At 45.5% G+C, this 15825-nt stretch overlaps 1 protein-coding gene across 1 annotated transcript in view; it reads left to right on the top strand.

The window, feature by feature from the left end:
• The window catches only part of C8a (complement C8 alpha chain), a 54501-nt gene extending 38952 nt beyond the window's left edge, over positions 1-15549 (top strand). Inside the window, exons 8-11 of the mRNA NM_001106670.1 lie at positions 3180-3305; positions 4499-4656; positions 9194-9425; positions 13575-15549. Of these exons, the coding sequence (NP_001100140.1) occupies positions 3180-3305; positions 4499-4656; positions 9194-9425; positions 13575-13726 (668 nt within the window). The 3' untranslated portion in view covers positions 13727-15549. The remainder of the gene's footprint in view (positions 1-3179; positions 3306-4498; positions 4657-9193; positions 9426-13574) is intronic.
• The last annotated feature ends 276 nt before the right edge of the window (positions 15550-15825 follow it).

The raw sequence follows: 15825 nt of genomic DNA, 5'->3' as shown, positions 1-15825 counted from the left end.
TGACCCCTGAGGAAGGCTGCTCAGGCCTGCCACACCTTGTCAGAGGCCTCCTTCATGTCTGTATACCTGTTTTCCCACACTAACTGTGGTTGATCCTCTTTATTCCAAAGATGCCTGCGTGCACTGAGACAGTGTTATGTGCTTATCAAAGTTGCCTCAAATGCTCTTTTTAAGCATTATGTTGTGATCATAACATTTCAGAATCTCAGCACGAGAAGACCTCAGGACTTCCACTCTCCTGGCCTCCTTGCTCATCCCAGATAGGCAGGCAGCCAGCCCCTCATTGGTCCTTCCCACACGGGGGAGTTCTCTGTCCTCTGAGGCAGCTCATCTCTGCTTGGCTTCTGATCATCGTGATGTATCTTCTTGGGCAGCCTAAAGCCAGCTTTCTGAACTCTCTATTCCTCTGATGCAAGTTCTTAGTCCTGTAGCCACACATCCAAGCCTTTTAAAATCCCCCAGGGTCCCTCCCACTCAGCATGTACCCCAGAGAGTTGTCTGGTAGTGTCATTACTTAACTGAGGAGAGCTCTCTACGATTTCAGATAAACATTCCCTGTTATGAAGGTGGTGGTTTGGAATGTGGCTCAGATAGTGGAAATGTTTGCTACAGAAGCAAGAGAATTGAAACTCAGATCTCTCCTCCCCCAACTCAAGTAAATGCCATGAGCATGATGGCCTGTCTGACATTCCAACCTGGGAAGGCAGGGATAAAGGCTTTGTCATATATAGTAGTTAGTTTCCTATAGCTGTGATAATGACCATAATCAAAATCAACCTGACATATGCTTCTCCATCACAGACCATAGGGAAGGAACTCAGGGTGAGACTCTGGAGGCAGGAACTGAAGCAGAGCCTGTGGAGAAATAGCACTCCCTGGCTTTCTTACCATTGCTTACTGGGTTGAATTCTTACATAACCCAGGAACACCTTCCCTGGGGTGACACCACTCAAGGTGGGCTGAGCCCTCCCACACCAGTCACTTCTCAAGAAAACACCCTGCAGACATGGCTGTAGGCAATCTGATGGCCATATCAGCTCAACTGAGGTTCCTTTTCCTAGGCCAGGCATGGTGGCCATGCCTTTGATCCCAGCACTCCAAAGCAGAGTCTGGTGTATATCTGTAAGTGTAGGGACCACTTGGTCTTCACAGGGACGTTCAGGACAGCTAGGGCTGCAGTTGGGCATGGTGAGGTGACATGAGCTCACAAGCTCAGAATTCAAATGCTCCAAGGAAATCCTAGTTTGATCTGCCCCAAGTCAAGGCCTCCTGTGGAACATGAACTGGTGGGATGGATGTAGAACATTGGCAGAGGGTTCTGTAGATCAGGCCGCCTGCCTAGGCCACGCTGGTTCTCAACAGCAGCTCCAGACTTTACTCTGTCCTCTCCATCATATCTCTCTACCCCTTTACACCCATCCCTCTGAATCTGTGTCCTTTCTTCCCATATTAGTTTCAGCTCTTGCATTTGGATGCAGGTTTGAGCTCCTCTATGCCATTGAGCTCAACACCCTTGATGTCTCAGTGGGCTCTGTGTGGCTACCTCTTGTTTGTAGCATTCCCCACAGCTTCTGTTGAGAGCCTTCTCATCAGTTCTGCTGCATTCCAACAAGCAACTCTCTGATATAGATTTGCTTCAGCTGCTACATGCACTACACATACTAGCCTTATAAGGACTAGTTAATCAGATTCACATCTGACGCACAAGAGTTTTAACTCAAGATAGCTACATTACCAGGACATGATGTGCCAGGATGCTACACAGCAGGTGCCTACTAAATTTTTCTCTCAGAGGACAGGGCGCTTTAGTCTGATACAATAACTGGGACTGGCAAAGATGCTGCAGGCTTCTGAGCCAGACTGTCATTCACGTGAGTCTCAGCTTCTCTGAGTTCAGCTGCATGGCCTTAGGGAATTAACCTTTATGAACCATACACATCTTGACTATCAATTAGAAGTGTGTGCAGGGTGTCTGAAGACTCTTCAGCTCTCAGATTCTGTGATTCTGGGTTCCTGTACCTCCCCTTACTGCCTGGGTCCTCAGAGAGCAAAGCCACTGCAGACAAATCTATGGTTCAAAGCAAGCTAGAATTCTTTTCTGCAAACAGGCACTTTCTGGCACTGGGTCTACAGATCATTCAGGAGCACAGTTGCTTCACAGTTCTCTTCAGCCCAGAACCATCAGGCAGTGCTCTGGAATGATTTGGTAGCACTCAAATCACTGGAGGATTCCCTCTGGGTTCTGTCTGTGAATTCTTTTCATGCACCTTTGTTTATCACTGTTGAAGGACTTTTTTTTAAAAAATCAAAACCATTAAATATGCTCGATCTTCCTCAATTAGTTATGCATTAAACATTGAAAGTGCTTCCGTGGAAATAGCAGAAGTTCTTTACACGGTGCTAAGTGGGCTCCTCAGACCTTCCCTTCCTTTGGGCACTCACTTTCAGCCCCAGAGGTGTACAGCAACTGTGATTTCTAGCGTCTCAGAGGGCTTCCACAGATATATGCCGGAGAACAACCCCCTCTTTTCCACCAATGAGAAACTGAGGCCAGTGCAATCATGACTGTTTGCAGAGTTCCCAGGTATCAATGGCTGAGATCGGAAGTTGTAAGGATACTTCTACTCCCTTCCCACAGGACCACAGCATTCATTCATTGAATGTCTTTCATTTATCAGTCATTTCTTCTGGGAAAAAATGACGACTTCTGATTTAAAAGAACAGTGACAAAGATGACCAGTACCCACAACTAAAGAATCTGGGAGTATTCTGTTCCAAAACCATGTCACAAAGTAAATGCTATTTGAACAGGAGCTTGGATACACTTCAGAAAGGGTGAAGGGAGGGATGATGACATTTACACTGAAGGATATCCTATGCAAAATAGGGTGAAGCCCAGGGCTGAATGGAGATGGATAAATTAGAACAATTGCTTCAAGGAGACTCAGGGGAGAATGGCAAAGGAAAAACAAGGAGAGTCTAGAGCTGCTTGTGCCCACCCTACCCCACCCCCATTTCTACAGGTGTTTGGATGGCCGTTCACAGGAGAGAAGAGTGATGATTTCAAGGGAGCCCTCTCTGCTTCTAAAGTCCAAGTAAGCTTTTCCTAGTCTGAGCTGGTAAACCATGGCAGCTGTCCTTTCTAATCCCAGTACTTTGTTTCTGTCTTCCTGCTACAGGCATTACTGTGGAAGATGTCAAAAAATGCATCGGAGGTGGCGTTGGCCTGCAGTTTGGAGAGAAAATAATTGGTGAAGGAGATTTATCAGGAGAGTCTTGTGTCATGACTGGAGATGGCAACCAGGGCAAGTGCTTCTCAGTGGGTCTTCCCAAGAGTGAAGCCAGACTTTCCTTGGGACACATCCATACAATGATCCTTTTCCTCCAGCTGATTCCATTTCAAGTCCCCAAAGCCATGACTTGTGTATAATGTCTGTTTTGGCTCCACCTGCCTACACAGAAGTCATCTTCAAAACATTCAGCAGTCTAAGGTTGCTTCCTAGATTCCAAGGGCTAGACAAATACCCCAGCAAAACATGGGGTGAAATGGGAAGTGTGGATAGCATCTCTTGTCATCTCATCAGAAAATGGTGCAGAGGGAGTAGGCAAGTCTCTCGGGAGAAGAAATTATGACTCCCAAGTCCAAAATCAAGGAATAATTACCAGTGAGAGCATGTACATGGGTAGTCAACATGTCTTGAACACATTAGTGTGGGTGTTCATTCATTCATTCATTCATTCAATTACTCATGCACCTGTCAAAATTTTATTTTTTCAGCTAAGGGACAGAGAAAGGATTAGGAAAGCAGCTTATAATGTAGTAAGTGAAGTGCATATTGAATTGGCCTAAGTTATACACATGGATTAGGTTATTTAGGTCTTGAGTATTGTCACATTACCCATTTCTGATGACCTCTCAGCCTCTCTCCTTGACCTGGCAAATGCTTACTTTGTCAACAACTAATTTTTTTCTTCCTAACTAGCCCATCAAACTGCTTTCTTCTCAGTATCCATGCTGAGAACTATGGTGACATCTGTCAGAGCATCTGCAATATTTGGCAGGGATAGAGCAAGAGCAAGAGAGAAAAAGAGAGAGGGAGTGTGAGAGAGAGGTAGAGAGGTGGAGGGAGAGAATACAAGAGCAAGCATGCACTGGGTAAATTCTGAGCCATGAATGAATGAGTGGATGGACAACCATTGACCTTCCCAGCCATTTATCATCCCTGCCATTTATCATCCCTGCCATTTATCGGCCCTGCCATTTATCGGCCCTGCCATTTATCGGCCCTGTTTGGTTGGGCTGGCCTCTCCATGTCTGCTCTACTCACAGGATGTGAAGTTTCTGTCCATTCCAAGCTGCTGGTTATCAGTCACAGTAGAAGACTGAGCTAGTTCTAAGGAGAACAGATGAACACTACTATATCTCTCTTCAGTAGAACTTACCATCCTGCCCTTTGGTTTTGGGGGAAGAAAGCTAACACTGTTGTTCTTTTGATAGACAAAAGGAAGAAGGACTTGGCAGTGGAGGACATCATTTCTCGGGTACAAGGTGGAAGTTCTCGCTGGAGCACTGGCTTGGCACACAACAGCAGTGCTATTACATACCGGTCTTGGGGGAGATCATTAAAGTATAACCCTGTTGTTATCGATTTTGAGGTAAGTCTTTTCGCAGCTGAAGAAACCCTATGTCCATAAGAAATGAAAGTGAAGCCGAGCAGATCATTTCGTATTTCTTATTATGAGCCCATCAAAGAACAAGATTAAATGTAACGGCACACTGAACTGGTGCCCTTGCCCAGAGAGAACCTGCCTAGAGAGAAGATGTGACTTTAATCTGGACTCACAGGACAGCTGGGGTCAGAAACTTTTGTCTGTTCAGGGTCTGGTTGACCACCGCTAGCCCAGACCCTTTGCAGGGTTAGACACGAAACAGCAGCTTACATTTTTGCATGAACTAATTGAAAGATCCCATCTGGTAAATTAGGAGGTTATAACTTCTTTAAAAAACTGTAGTTTATGAATAGCAATACAATTCACATGTTAAATAACACTATAACAGAATGATTTGATATAATTTTAAACAGAAGAGAAGAGGGAAAAAATCCAAATTGTAGCACCCCCTCCACCAGAATAAGTGTGAAAAAAATCACTTTTTCTAAGTGTGTCAATGTGACAAATGTACCCAGTGGCTAGTCATGTTTAATTCTTATGGTGATCGTGGTCAGTAAAATGCAAAAGAACACTGGACTCCTACAATTGCTCCCCCAAAGGAAAAGCACATGGTGGATTCTATTACAAGAGTGTTTCTTGTTCCTCAATCCATGGAAGTTGAGTCCACACATCCACCGTGAAAGCTAGATAAAAGTTAGCTTTGGATCCTTTGTTATTACCCTTTCTTATACCTAGTATTACCCTCTTTTGATCCCCTTTAAAGGAATTTGTACTTTACCCACATTCACAGACATTTACATATACATTTACATATCTACATATATATGTATGTATCTATATTAATGTCTAAGATCTGCATGGGAGGGAGCACACGCTTTCTGGATCAGGTTACCTCTCTTAATATTACAATTTCCACATTCATCTATCTCCCTGCAAGCTTATTTTTTAACAGCTGAGTAATATTCCATTGTGCAGAGCACCATGTTTTCATTAAAGGGGCAGACAATAAAATACTGAACAAGTCAAGCCCAGAGACACTAAATGAATTGCTTAGGGCTAGATAGTGTGCAGGTGACAGTGGCTAGATTTCAGGCCCATGGATCATGTGTTCGGGTCTTATTTGCCTCCGCCCTAGCACCTTCCTTAAAACTCTGATTCTTAGCCAGAGGGTATTTTTGTGGCCCAGGGAAATAGGACAATGTACCAGGGCAGTGGAATTTAGAGGAATAAGTCAGGGATCCACAGAGTAATCCACATGCCTCATACTTCCCCATGCCCCCTGCCAGGTAAGATTCCTCTGACCCCACATGTCAACAAAGTTGGAAAAAAATCTGGCTTTGTTCCTAACCTCACAAACAGGATTATTCTGTCAAACTATGTTTGTTAATATACAAGACAGTCCTTTAAAACAGCTGTTTTTGAAACTTTTAAGAAAAATATTATCGCTGCCCTATTATCACCATATTCGTGCCCATTTTTACATGTATGTAAGCATAGAGATATTATATATTTAAGCCAAGAGATATTTCTAAAACATCTAAACCCAAAACTGGATTTTAACACCCTGCTTTCTGTGAAGAAAAAAAGGTCAGATGGATTAACCTTGATTTTATTTCTTCTCCAATAAGTAAGGGACCACTTTCACGCACCTGTAATTCACATAGGGTCTGAAAATTGCTATCATTCAAGCTATTAGTGATTTGGGCAAAAACTGTAAAATTGGTATTAGGAGAACACACACACACACACACACACACACACACACACACACACACACACACGCTTTCATAGTCAAGATGTGAACTTTGTGACTGCTTTGAGCAAAAATACCAAAGGGAAGACAAGATCAAAATTTGAAGACTGAAACTCTTTAAAACAAAAAGCTTGGGGTTTGGGAAGAAGAGAAGAGGAGGAGATTGGATCACAGTTTATTCACCCTTTCTGGGTGAAATCTGGGTCCATTCCTTCCCTTTCAGCTCACCGTGCATAACAATAACAAAGGATGATAGGGTATAAAGTTAGGGATACGCAGGAAGTCTTAGATGAGAAAACAGACCCACAGTACTAAGGGAGCAGCATAGAAGCCTGTAGAAAGCAAAGGACAGCCATGTCCCATTAACTCTTTAACATCCACAATCGCTTCACAACCTTCACCACCCTCTCAGAAGTGTATCTTCCGAGGAATCAATACACTGAATCATGAAGTTAGTTTCATGCTTTAAAAGAAGAAAGTGGAGGGAGGGAGGCAGGAATGGAGGCAGGGAGAGAGAGAGAGAGAGAGAGAGAGAGAGAGAGAGAGAGAGAGAGAGAGAGGATAAACAAGCCAGTTCGGCATTATTAAAGATTCAAAGTAGAAATGATTTCAGCAGTGTTTATTTATAGTAGTTACTTAGATTGAGTGAATCCACGAGTCATATTGTTTTAGTTTGTGTTATAGACCTTGTGTTCAGTATGTATTAGTTATGCATGCATATGCAAGCTGCTTCATTCCTTGCCTGACTCTGTTGACTTATCTATAAAATGGCATAAGATCATTGCCAGTAAATTTTAAGCTCTAAAATTCTAAGATCCTATTTTCTCTATCCTTCTTTTCTCTAAAATCAACCAGCCCTCCCCAGGAGTGTTTCCTGAGGGTCATGAGGGCAGGGGAGGGACTTGAGTTGCAACCTGCTTTAAGGTTAAGGGGAAGCTGCCCTGTGGGGCTGGCCTCACCTGGAACTGAGAGTCTTCTTTAACCAGGACCTTGGCAGTCCAATTCCATGCTCATGTCCTAACAATGGGCCCAGTTTCCCGACTTTCCAGTAAGTGATGCTTTTTGGCCTAGGCTTTAGCCAATCCTAGCTTCCCATGTCTGAAGGCCTCTAAAATGGCCTCTGACCACTTACCATGGTCTGTTTGCTATGAGTCTTTCTGTACACATTTCCAGGAACCAGTCAAAATTCTGTGAAGTGCCTGCCCTTGACTTCTGACTGACCCTAGTGGCTCTGTCGGACATAGGCAAATTGCTTCTCCTTTGGCAAGTTCCTTCCTCCTCTCCTGGAAAGGGTCCTGCTGAAAACTTTCATTGTATGATTTTCTCCAAATGCAGGTTGCCTAAGATAAACAGAAGTAAAGAGACTGGGAAAACACAGTCTCTCTCTCTCTCTCTCTCTCTCTCTCTCTCTCTCTCTCTCTCTCTACTCATCCCTGAAGATGTGTTTGGAGGTCAAGGTCAATGCCAAGTGTTTTCTCTTATTTTTTTGAGGTAGGGTCTATCACAGAACCTAGATCTTTGTGATGACTGGCCAGCAAGTCCCCAGGATAGCCTTGTCCCTGCTGAGGTTACAGGAGCTGGCTGCTGTGCCTGGCTTTTTGCGTGGGTGCTAGGGATTTAAACCTGGGTCTTCATGCTTACTCAGCAAACACTGCACGCACTCCGCCACCTTCCCAGCATTCTTCCCTTTTTTTGCGAATAGCATTTCTAATGAGAATGGTGCGCTGCGTGTTACTCTGTCTCTTACACAGTTACCTTACCTTCACTTTGGGTCATGGGATTCTAGAGTCCTTATCTTTCCCTGGCTTCGAGGGAAAGCTAGGCTCAGCCACACAGCTAGGCAGCAATTCACATTCACTTCACTCTCCTCTAAGCCATGAGGGTTTGCCACGTGTCACCTTCCAGAGCCCTCACAGTAAAACCAGAAGATGAAGAAGGGAGGTACAGTAGGTCCCAGGACAAAGGTCTCACATCTGGAAGCAGGTCCTCCTTCTCCTCTTCCTACTGCTTCTCAGCCCAAGGTGGTTTTGCCCCTAGGGCATTTACTAGCAATGGCATGGGACAGGTTTGGTTTTCAGCACAAGGTTGTCTCCAGTGTCCAGTGTGCAGAATCCAGTGCTGTGGCTACCTAGTCCATCACACACTGCTCTGGCTCCTGTTAGCACACCATTCATTTCAGTCAACAGTATGTCGGCTGGGAAACCCTGGCTACATCACATGGAAATGACCCCCCCACATCACACACACACACACACACACACACACACACACACACACCGACATACTTAAGGGAACTGCTTCCAAAGGCAAGGGAACTTCCTTAGTCAGTGCCTGTGTTAAAGGGTGACAGACAAAACCAGAAAACATGCCTGAATGCATAGAACTTGACCCATTACTTATGTCTGGCTTCCCCGAGTTCTGTAGGCAACAAGTGACTTTGCCAGGGGAGCTTCTAGGTGCTTTTCTTATTCTGGAGTTAGGACAGCATCAATTTCAGAGGCATTGGAAACCATGTTCAGAATGGGTCTTGCCTGAACACCCGTGTGGTTCTGACCTAGTCACATGGATACTCTGAGCTCCCAGTTCCTCATCTCTCAGTGGGATGCTTAGAGCCCATTCATAGAATGTCTACGAGATCCTGAAGGACAAGGGAAACCTGGATATCTGCTCTCGGCAACAGGCCTTTCGGCAGCCTCACAGCTGACTATTGAGCTATGAGGAGGTGAGCAGAGCCAAAGGGGGGAACCTGTGCTCCTCTTGTACCTACAGATGCAGCCCATCTATCAGCTACTGCAGCACACAAACCTGGGGCCTCTGGAGACTAAACGTCGGAACCTGCGCAGGGCTTTGGACCAGTACCTGATGGAATTTAATGCCTGCCGCTGTGGGCCCTGCTTCAACAATGGGGTACCCATACTCGAGGGCACCAGCTGCTCGTGTCAATGTAGCATGGGCCGGCAGGGCCCTGCCTGTGAGAGCATGGTATTGGAAGCGATGGAGGGTAAGACTCATGCAGTCCACTCTGCCCTAGCCTGACATGGATCCAAGGGGCCAGCCACAGAAGGAACCTCTGGGATTTCTCACTTCTATTTCTGGGTGTTCGCACTGACTGCTCTAGAAATCCACAGCCAAGAGTTTTATAGTTCATGTTGCATGCTTGGTTGTTCTTCCATTTTCTCCCTGCTATCATACTCTTCGTTGTCCAGGTCTGCTTATAAGCTGAAATGCACTCCAAGGGCATGGGGAAGATTGTCTCTGGAGCCTCTATGCAGGATGTGCCCCATACTCTTCTTGGCTTCTAGTGGTTGTCAACAGACCTTGGAGTTGCTTGGTTTGCCTTCCCTCCCCTCCTTCTCTCTGCTTTCCTTTCTTTGAATGAATACAGGTCATTGGTTTAGGCCCCAGACAAATGTATGTGCCTTTATCTTACTGTGGTTTTTCACAGGAAAGACCAACTTTCGAATACGGTTCTGTTCACAGGAAATGGGAACTGGGCATTGAACATGTCTTTTGGAGGGGTGCAGTAGATGCCATTAGATAGGGAGTTACTACTAAAGACAAAGTTGGAACAAAGAAGACCCAAAGAGTGTATACTTTTGGCATGAACTCATTAACCGGCACTGTGGAAGAAATGTATCATGAGGAGTACTTTCTTCCTTTAGGATCAACTGGGGGACCCTGGATGTGAGTCCCAGGTGTTTTCCGAACCCATTCTGGGGACACTATTTAGAAACTTCTTTGGGGGGTTCATCTAGTTCCATTTAAATTTCTCTCATACACGTTCTCTCCCTTTCTCCCTCCCTCTATCCTTCCCTTACTCCTTCCTTCCTTCCTTTCTCCTTAGTGCTTTATGAATCCTTGCCAAGTACTCCATGACAGATTTACACTCCAGCTCTCTTTCTACTTTTTATTTGAGACAGACATTCACTAAGTTGCCAAGGCAGGCTTTGAACCTGAGACTTGACACCCCAACTTCTCAAAAAAGGCTGAGTTACCGGCCTATGTTGCCAGGCCTGGCAAGCTCCCATTGTGTCAATGCACATCCCAATTCCTAAGCTTTCAGCTTACCAAAGCTACTTTGATATGATACACAGGATGAAGGCAGAATATATGGGTTGTAAAGTAAATGTGTAAGGCAGTTTCATTTGGCCATTGTACTGACGAACATGCATACAGAACAAGGGAAGTCTGGGTGCACAAACCAAAAGTACTGTGTCCATCACAACCTCCCTGGGAAGCACAGAGTGGGTGAGTAGGAGCGACTGGCTACACAGTCATATGTAGAAAATGAACAAAGCATGCAGCCCTCCTCAGTGGGAGTCCAAAGCCTGACATAGTTGTCTCTGGAGTAAAGGACTAGGTTAACAGAATTAAAGCGCTAGATCATTATTCTGACATGCCAGGAGCTGTGCTCCTATGTGCTTCATCAGATGTGGCTGAAGCAAAGTTGGGACACTGTAAGAGGAAGAGTGGAAATTGCTGGCATTAAGAACACATAAGAAGGACAAGATTCCTGGGAACTGTCATGCAGGAAGGGCTGAGCCTTGCTTTGCGTGGCCATTGAGATCAAAGTTTAAGATTAATAGAGCAGAGGATGTTGGCTTAATGAGGAAGGTCTTTTCATTCAGACCCATTAGGACATGTATGGCATGAAGCTGATGAACCTATAGGAAGTCACAGTGGGATGGTAAGATCACCTCCGGGAGGTTTCCACAGAAGAGTCTCTGTGCCTTCGATTTGGACTAGGAAAGCACAATATAATGAAGACTTGTTAGTCTGAAACTGAAAATAATCCAGCTTGGCTGGGAGGAACCCCAGACAGCAATTTCCTTAGCATTCAGAGGTGATCTCGTTGATCTGGTTTGGAGATGAGATAATAGCGGGTTCATTCCCTCACTGAGAGAGTATCTCCAAGCAGGAGGCAGGGCAGCACAGCTCTGAGGTCAAATATGCCTTTGAAATCCCAGTGTCTCTGACTCTCATGTAAGGACTTGCTGTAAAACGAAATTATGGTGGTATACTCCTCACAGGCTGGATTGAGCATTAAACCATCTAAGGCTCATGACAGATCCCATGTTACCTAGCAGAAGGAAGATGCTGTTGCTTGTCTGATGCTCTATGGACAGGGTGTGGTCACTTCTCTGATTGTTTTGCTCTGCTCACAAACAAAGTCCCAGACTGCTGTCTGTTTTTCAGAGGAGAAATTTGGAGAGATGTGGGAAGGTGAGAGAAAACTCAAATTTGAGAAATGCAGGTACAGAGAATAAAAATTACAGCACCAACACACAGGTCCCAGGCTGCTGCTCTGTCTTCTTGGGAGCTAGAGAAACCACTGCCTAACTATTTGGGAATTGGTAAATTAGGGCATGGAGTGGGGAGGGAAAGATACTCTGGGCCAAGATAGCCCAGGTCCAGAGTTCAGGGATCCTCTTGGTTTTCCAGCAGGGTATATGCTAGGTCCCAAAGACCAAAGGCCACTTGGTGGAAATAATGGTTCTTCGTTTCATGCCAGCATCATAGCAGCACATCCTTGTATGTGAGCTTAATTATTCCCACAGAGCCTTATGAAATAAATGCTCATGTTAATATCATTCTACAGATGAGGAGCCTGGGGCAGGAGCAATGCTGGATAATTTGCTAAAACTCATGTGGCTAGAGAATGGAGGATCAGGGAGCTGGGGCAAGGATGATACCAGGACCCAAGGCCTTGACTTAATTGTCACTACTGAGTCTGTTCCTGTTTTGAATGAACATAGAGACTCTGAGGCAATCTCAGTAGCAATCACTTCCAGGAGTGGGGAGTGGGGATGGGCTAACCACTTCATGATTCCAGTCAGGCCTGACTTCAAAACACAGGTATGATCCTTGGCTCAGCCATTCTAATTATTCCCTTTCTAGGGCCTGTTCCACACAGCAAAGAGATAAGAGATAGACACTCCTTTCACAGGGTGGAGGCCAGACTCTGTGAGAGTCATGCTGAGCTATATGCATATACTATGGGCCATGGAGGGGGAGTGAGATGCCAGTGATCTGGGTGAGAGTAGCAGACTAAGAGCTGTATTCAAAGTCTCAATCCTTCTGCACTCATTTCCCGGAACATTCAGCTAACCTCATGGCCACCTTACTAAACTTTCAGTCTGACAGAGATTAAGCTGGCAAGGACATCTAAGGCAGAGAAATCTGTCAGCTTCCACTGAAACCCATTAGGATCCCTGGGAGTTTTCCTGGGAAGCCTTTGCCAACAGGGACAGAGTGACAGAGGTGGGAGAAATAGAGACCAAGAATCCTGCTGTGACTGTCCCATCAGGGAGTATAATTACAGGGCTGGAAGGGACTTGGAGATAATCTAATCCAATGATGTTCACAGTGAGATCTGAGGAGCCCTAGGGTGCGAGGACTTGCCCCCAGGGGAGGAGGGCGAGCCTGGTAGTCACCCTAACTTCAGTGGAATTGCTCTGCTTTCATCTGAATTAGATGTGGGGTTCATGGAAGATTTAATTAGGGAAAAGAAATGGCGATAGAAAATGATGACCAATCCCCCTTGGATTAGTTCACGCTTTTCATATAGCTGACCCTTAACTTTCCTGGGGGGAGAAGGACTTGGAGAGGCACAGCCAGGGGAGTGAGCCAGCAGCCCTGGGTAGGGTTCTGTGTGCTCGGTTTCTAGACTCCACACTCAGTGCAAGTGTCTGGAGGCTCTGTACAATCTGTCATACCTGGGGACCCACTGTCAGGCTCTGAAGAGTTTGGATTAGAAACTTACAAACGAACCCTCAGCAATCTGCTACAGAGGTCTCTAGCTAGACCTCTGCCTTGGATACGCAGGGCGGTCATTCCTTACAGCCTCCGATGACTTTTAATCATTCTCCCAGAGGCGTGTGCTTCCTGCCTTGCTCTGCTGTCCATCTTCCATGCAACCATGGATTCCGATTTCGTGAGACGGACCCCCAAGTGGCTTATTCTTACTTCATCCAGAGTTTCAAATTAACTGTGCTACAAGCACAGAGGTCTTGGTTTGCTACCCAGGGCATTTCCCCAAGGAAGGAGTGCAGAGCATTTTGGAACAACAAGGTGGCCTCAGGCCCTGCATCCCCAACCAGCTACTTCTCCTACACTAACCTTTTTTTTCCCCTGGCATGCTTTCTTGCAGGAGCCAAAGCTGATGGTCGTTGGAGCTGCTGGAGTTCCTGGTCAGAGTGTAGAGGAGGGTCCCGGGAGAGGAGGAGACAGTGCAACAATCCAGCACCCCAGAATGGAGGTGCCCCATGCCTAGGGAAGAGCCTGCAGACCCAGGCCTGCTGAGTAGCTCTGGAGGCAGACTTGGAAGGAAGCTGTAGATGCTGCTGCCTGTCCTGGCTGCTGGTTAGGACTGATTGCTGCTCTGAGTAAATGCAAACCCACGAAGGCTGTTCCCTTCACACACTCATTTTTTTTTCTAGTACCAACCTCATAATCTTTAGCCTCTACCAATAACCTGGCTCTAGGTTGCCTCCTTGTCCCAGAGGGTCGCTACCCTTTACATCTCAGAACCACCTCCCTATCTTATTCCATTCAGGATGCTCAATAATAAACTGGGTGTGGTTTAGACACATCAGAAATAATTCCTCACAATTCTGGAGGCATAAACTGCAAGATGAAGGTTCCAGCAGGTCTAGGGTCTGGAGAGGCTGTGTTCTATTTTATATATGTCCTTTCATTGGGTTATTACATGGCAGAGGGGTAGCAAGTCTCTAGGTCCTCTTTAGTAAGGACACCAGTCCTACTCATGAGAATGTTGCCTTTATGACTTCATCATCTCCCGAAGTCCAGCCTCCTCTTTTGACACTGGGTGTAGGTCTTCCATGTGGAGAACTTAGAGAGACCTCAACATTCAGACCCCAGAATATCTTTTGTTACTCTCTCTCAGTAAGCAATCATATTTGAAGGCATCATATTTGAAGGCAGAAACTGGGCCAGTTTTATTCAGCATAGCGTCTTTAGATGCGAAGGCTATGCATTGCAGACTGTAGGGGATCTCATCAGCAATGGTTGCTGGACAAGCAGACAGATCAAGAGTCAGTTCATGGGTGAGGTCTGTACTGGTCAGTCTTGCAGAGCTGTGGGTGGACTTGGAAGGGTCAATCAGTAAAGATCAACATCCATTCTCTGATCTTCTCAAGAAGAGCCAGTCACAGCAGCCAGCCTAGTGTTCCTACATACTCTAAACCATGTGCATGTTCAGCATTGACTTAATTGGGGTTTCTCCTGCCATGAGAAAACATCATGAGTAAAAGCAACTGGGGCAAAAAGGGTTAACTTCAGCTTGCATGCCCCACTCGCAGTCTATCATGAAAAGAAGTCAGAGCAGGAACTCAAGTCAGGAACCTGGTGGCAGGAACTGAAGCAGAGATCATAGAGGGGTGCTGCTTACTGACTTCCTCCTCATAATTTTCTCTGCCTGTTAGGTATGGCAACACCCAGAGTGAACTGGGCCCTCCCACATTAATCAGTAATTTTTAAAAAACAGTTCACTACAGACTTGCTCAGAGGCCAGTCTAGTGGGCTCCCTCTACCCCTAACTGAAGTTCCCTCTTCCAAAATGTGTCAAGTTGATGAAAAACTAGATAAATCAACAACCCAGGCTTACCCTTGGCTTCTCTTTGAAGTTGGTAGACTTTGTAGATATGAAGCCTTCAGAAACAGAGGGCAACTGTATAAATGAAAAAGAGGAGGATCTTGGGCTACTGGGAATAAATTATTGACATCAACATATGTAGCATCCAAGTGATTGCTGAGGGAGAACAAGTCAAGAGAGTGCAGTCTTCACATGTTATATATACATCAGGGGCAGCAAGTGCAGGGTCTATCTGATCTGGATGGACTTTTAACAGATCAGCAGGGAGGAGACTTTTGAAGAGGAAATCCATCTTGATACAAAGCCAGATGGTGAGACAGAACATGGGGACCGGGAACTCGCAGGTGAATGTGTTGGACATTGGGGACTGGGAAAAACAGTAACAAAGTCAGGGTGTGTAAGACCCACCTCAGTGCCTGCCACATGGCAAATCATTACCATCATTGTTGTTATTTCCATTGTGAAAACGTGGTTCAGAATTTTATCTAAATAAACTTGGCTCTTCTAGCTGAAAGAATGAAAAGACTCCATTCTTGCTTTCTATCATGTGAGTGTACTGTTCCCCCTTTCAAATTAGTTTACATTAATAATTTGCTTGCATTCATCATTTGGTAATTATTAACAGCAACTTGCTAGCAAGTGACTGGAGGCCAAGTGGAAGAGGCTAAGCAGGCAATTGACGAGGACTCTCTATCTTGCTCTAAACAGTAAACTAAACTCTGTGGCTGCACATGAGAATAACCTGGGGGAATTTCACAAACCTCCTGTCCAGAAGCTGCATTCCAGA

This window comes from Rattus norvegicus, chromosome 5 (assembly GCF_036323735.1).
Source record: "Rattus norvegicus strain BN/NHsdMcwi chromosome 5, GRCr8, whole genome shotgun sequence".
Lineage (NCBI taxonomy): Eukaryota > Metazoa > Chordata > Mammalia > Rodentia > Muridae > Rattus > Rattus norvegicus.
The sequence above is the reverse complement of the archived record's forward strand: the minus strand, read 5'-3'. Positions and strand labels throughout refer to the sequence as shown.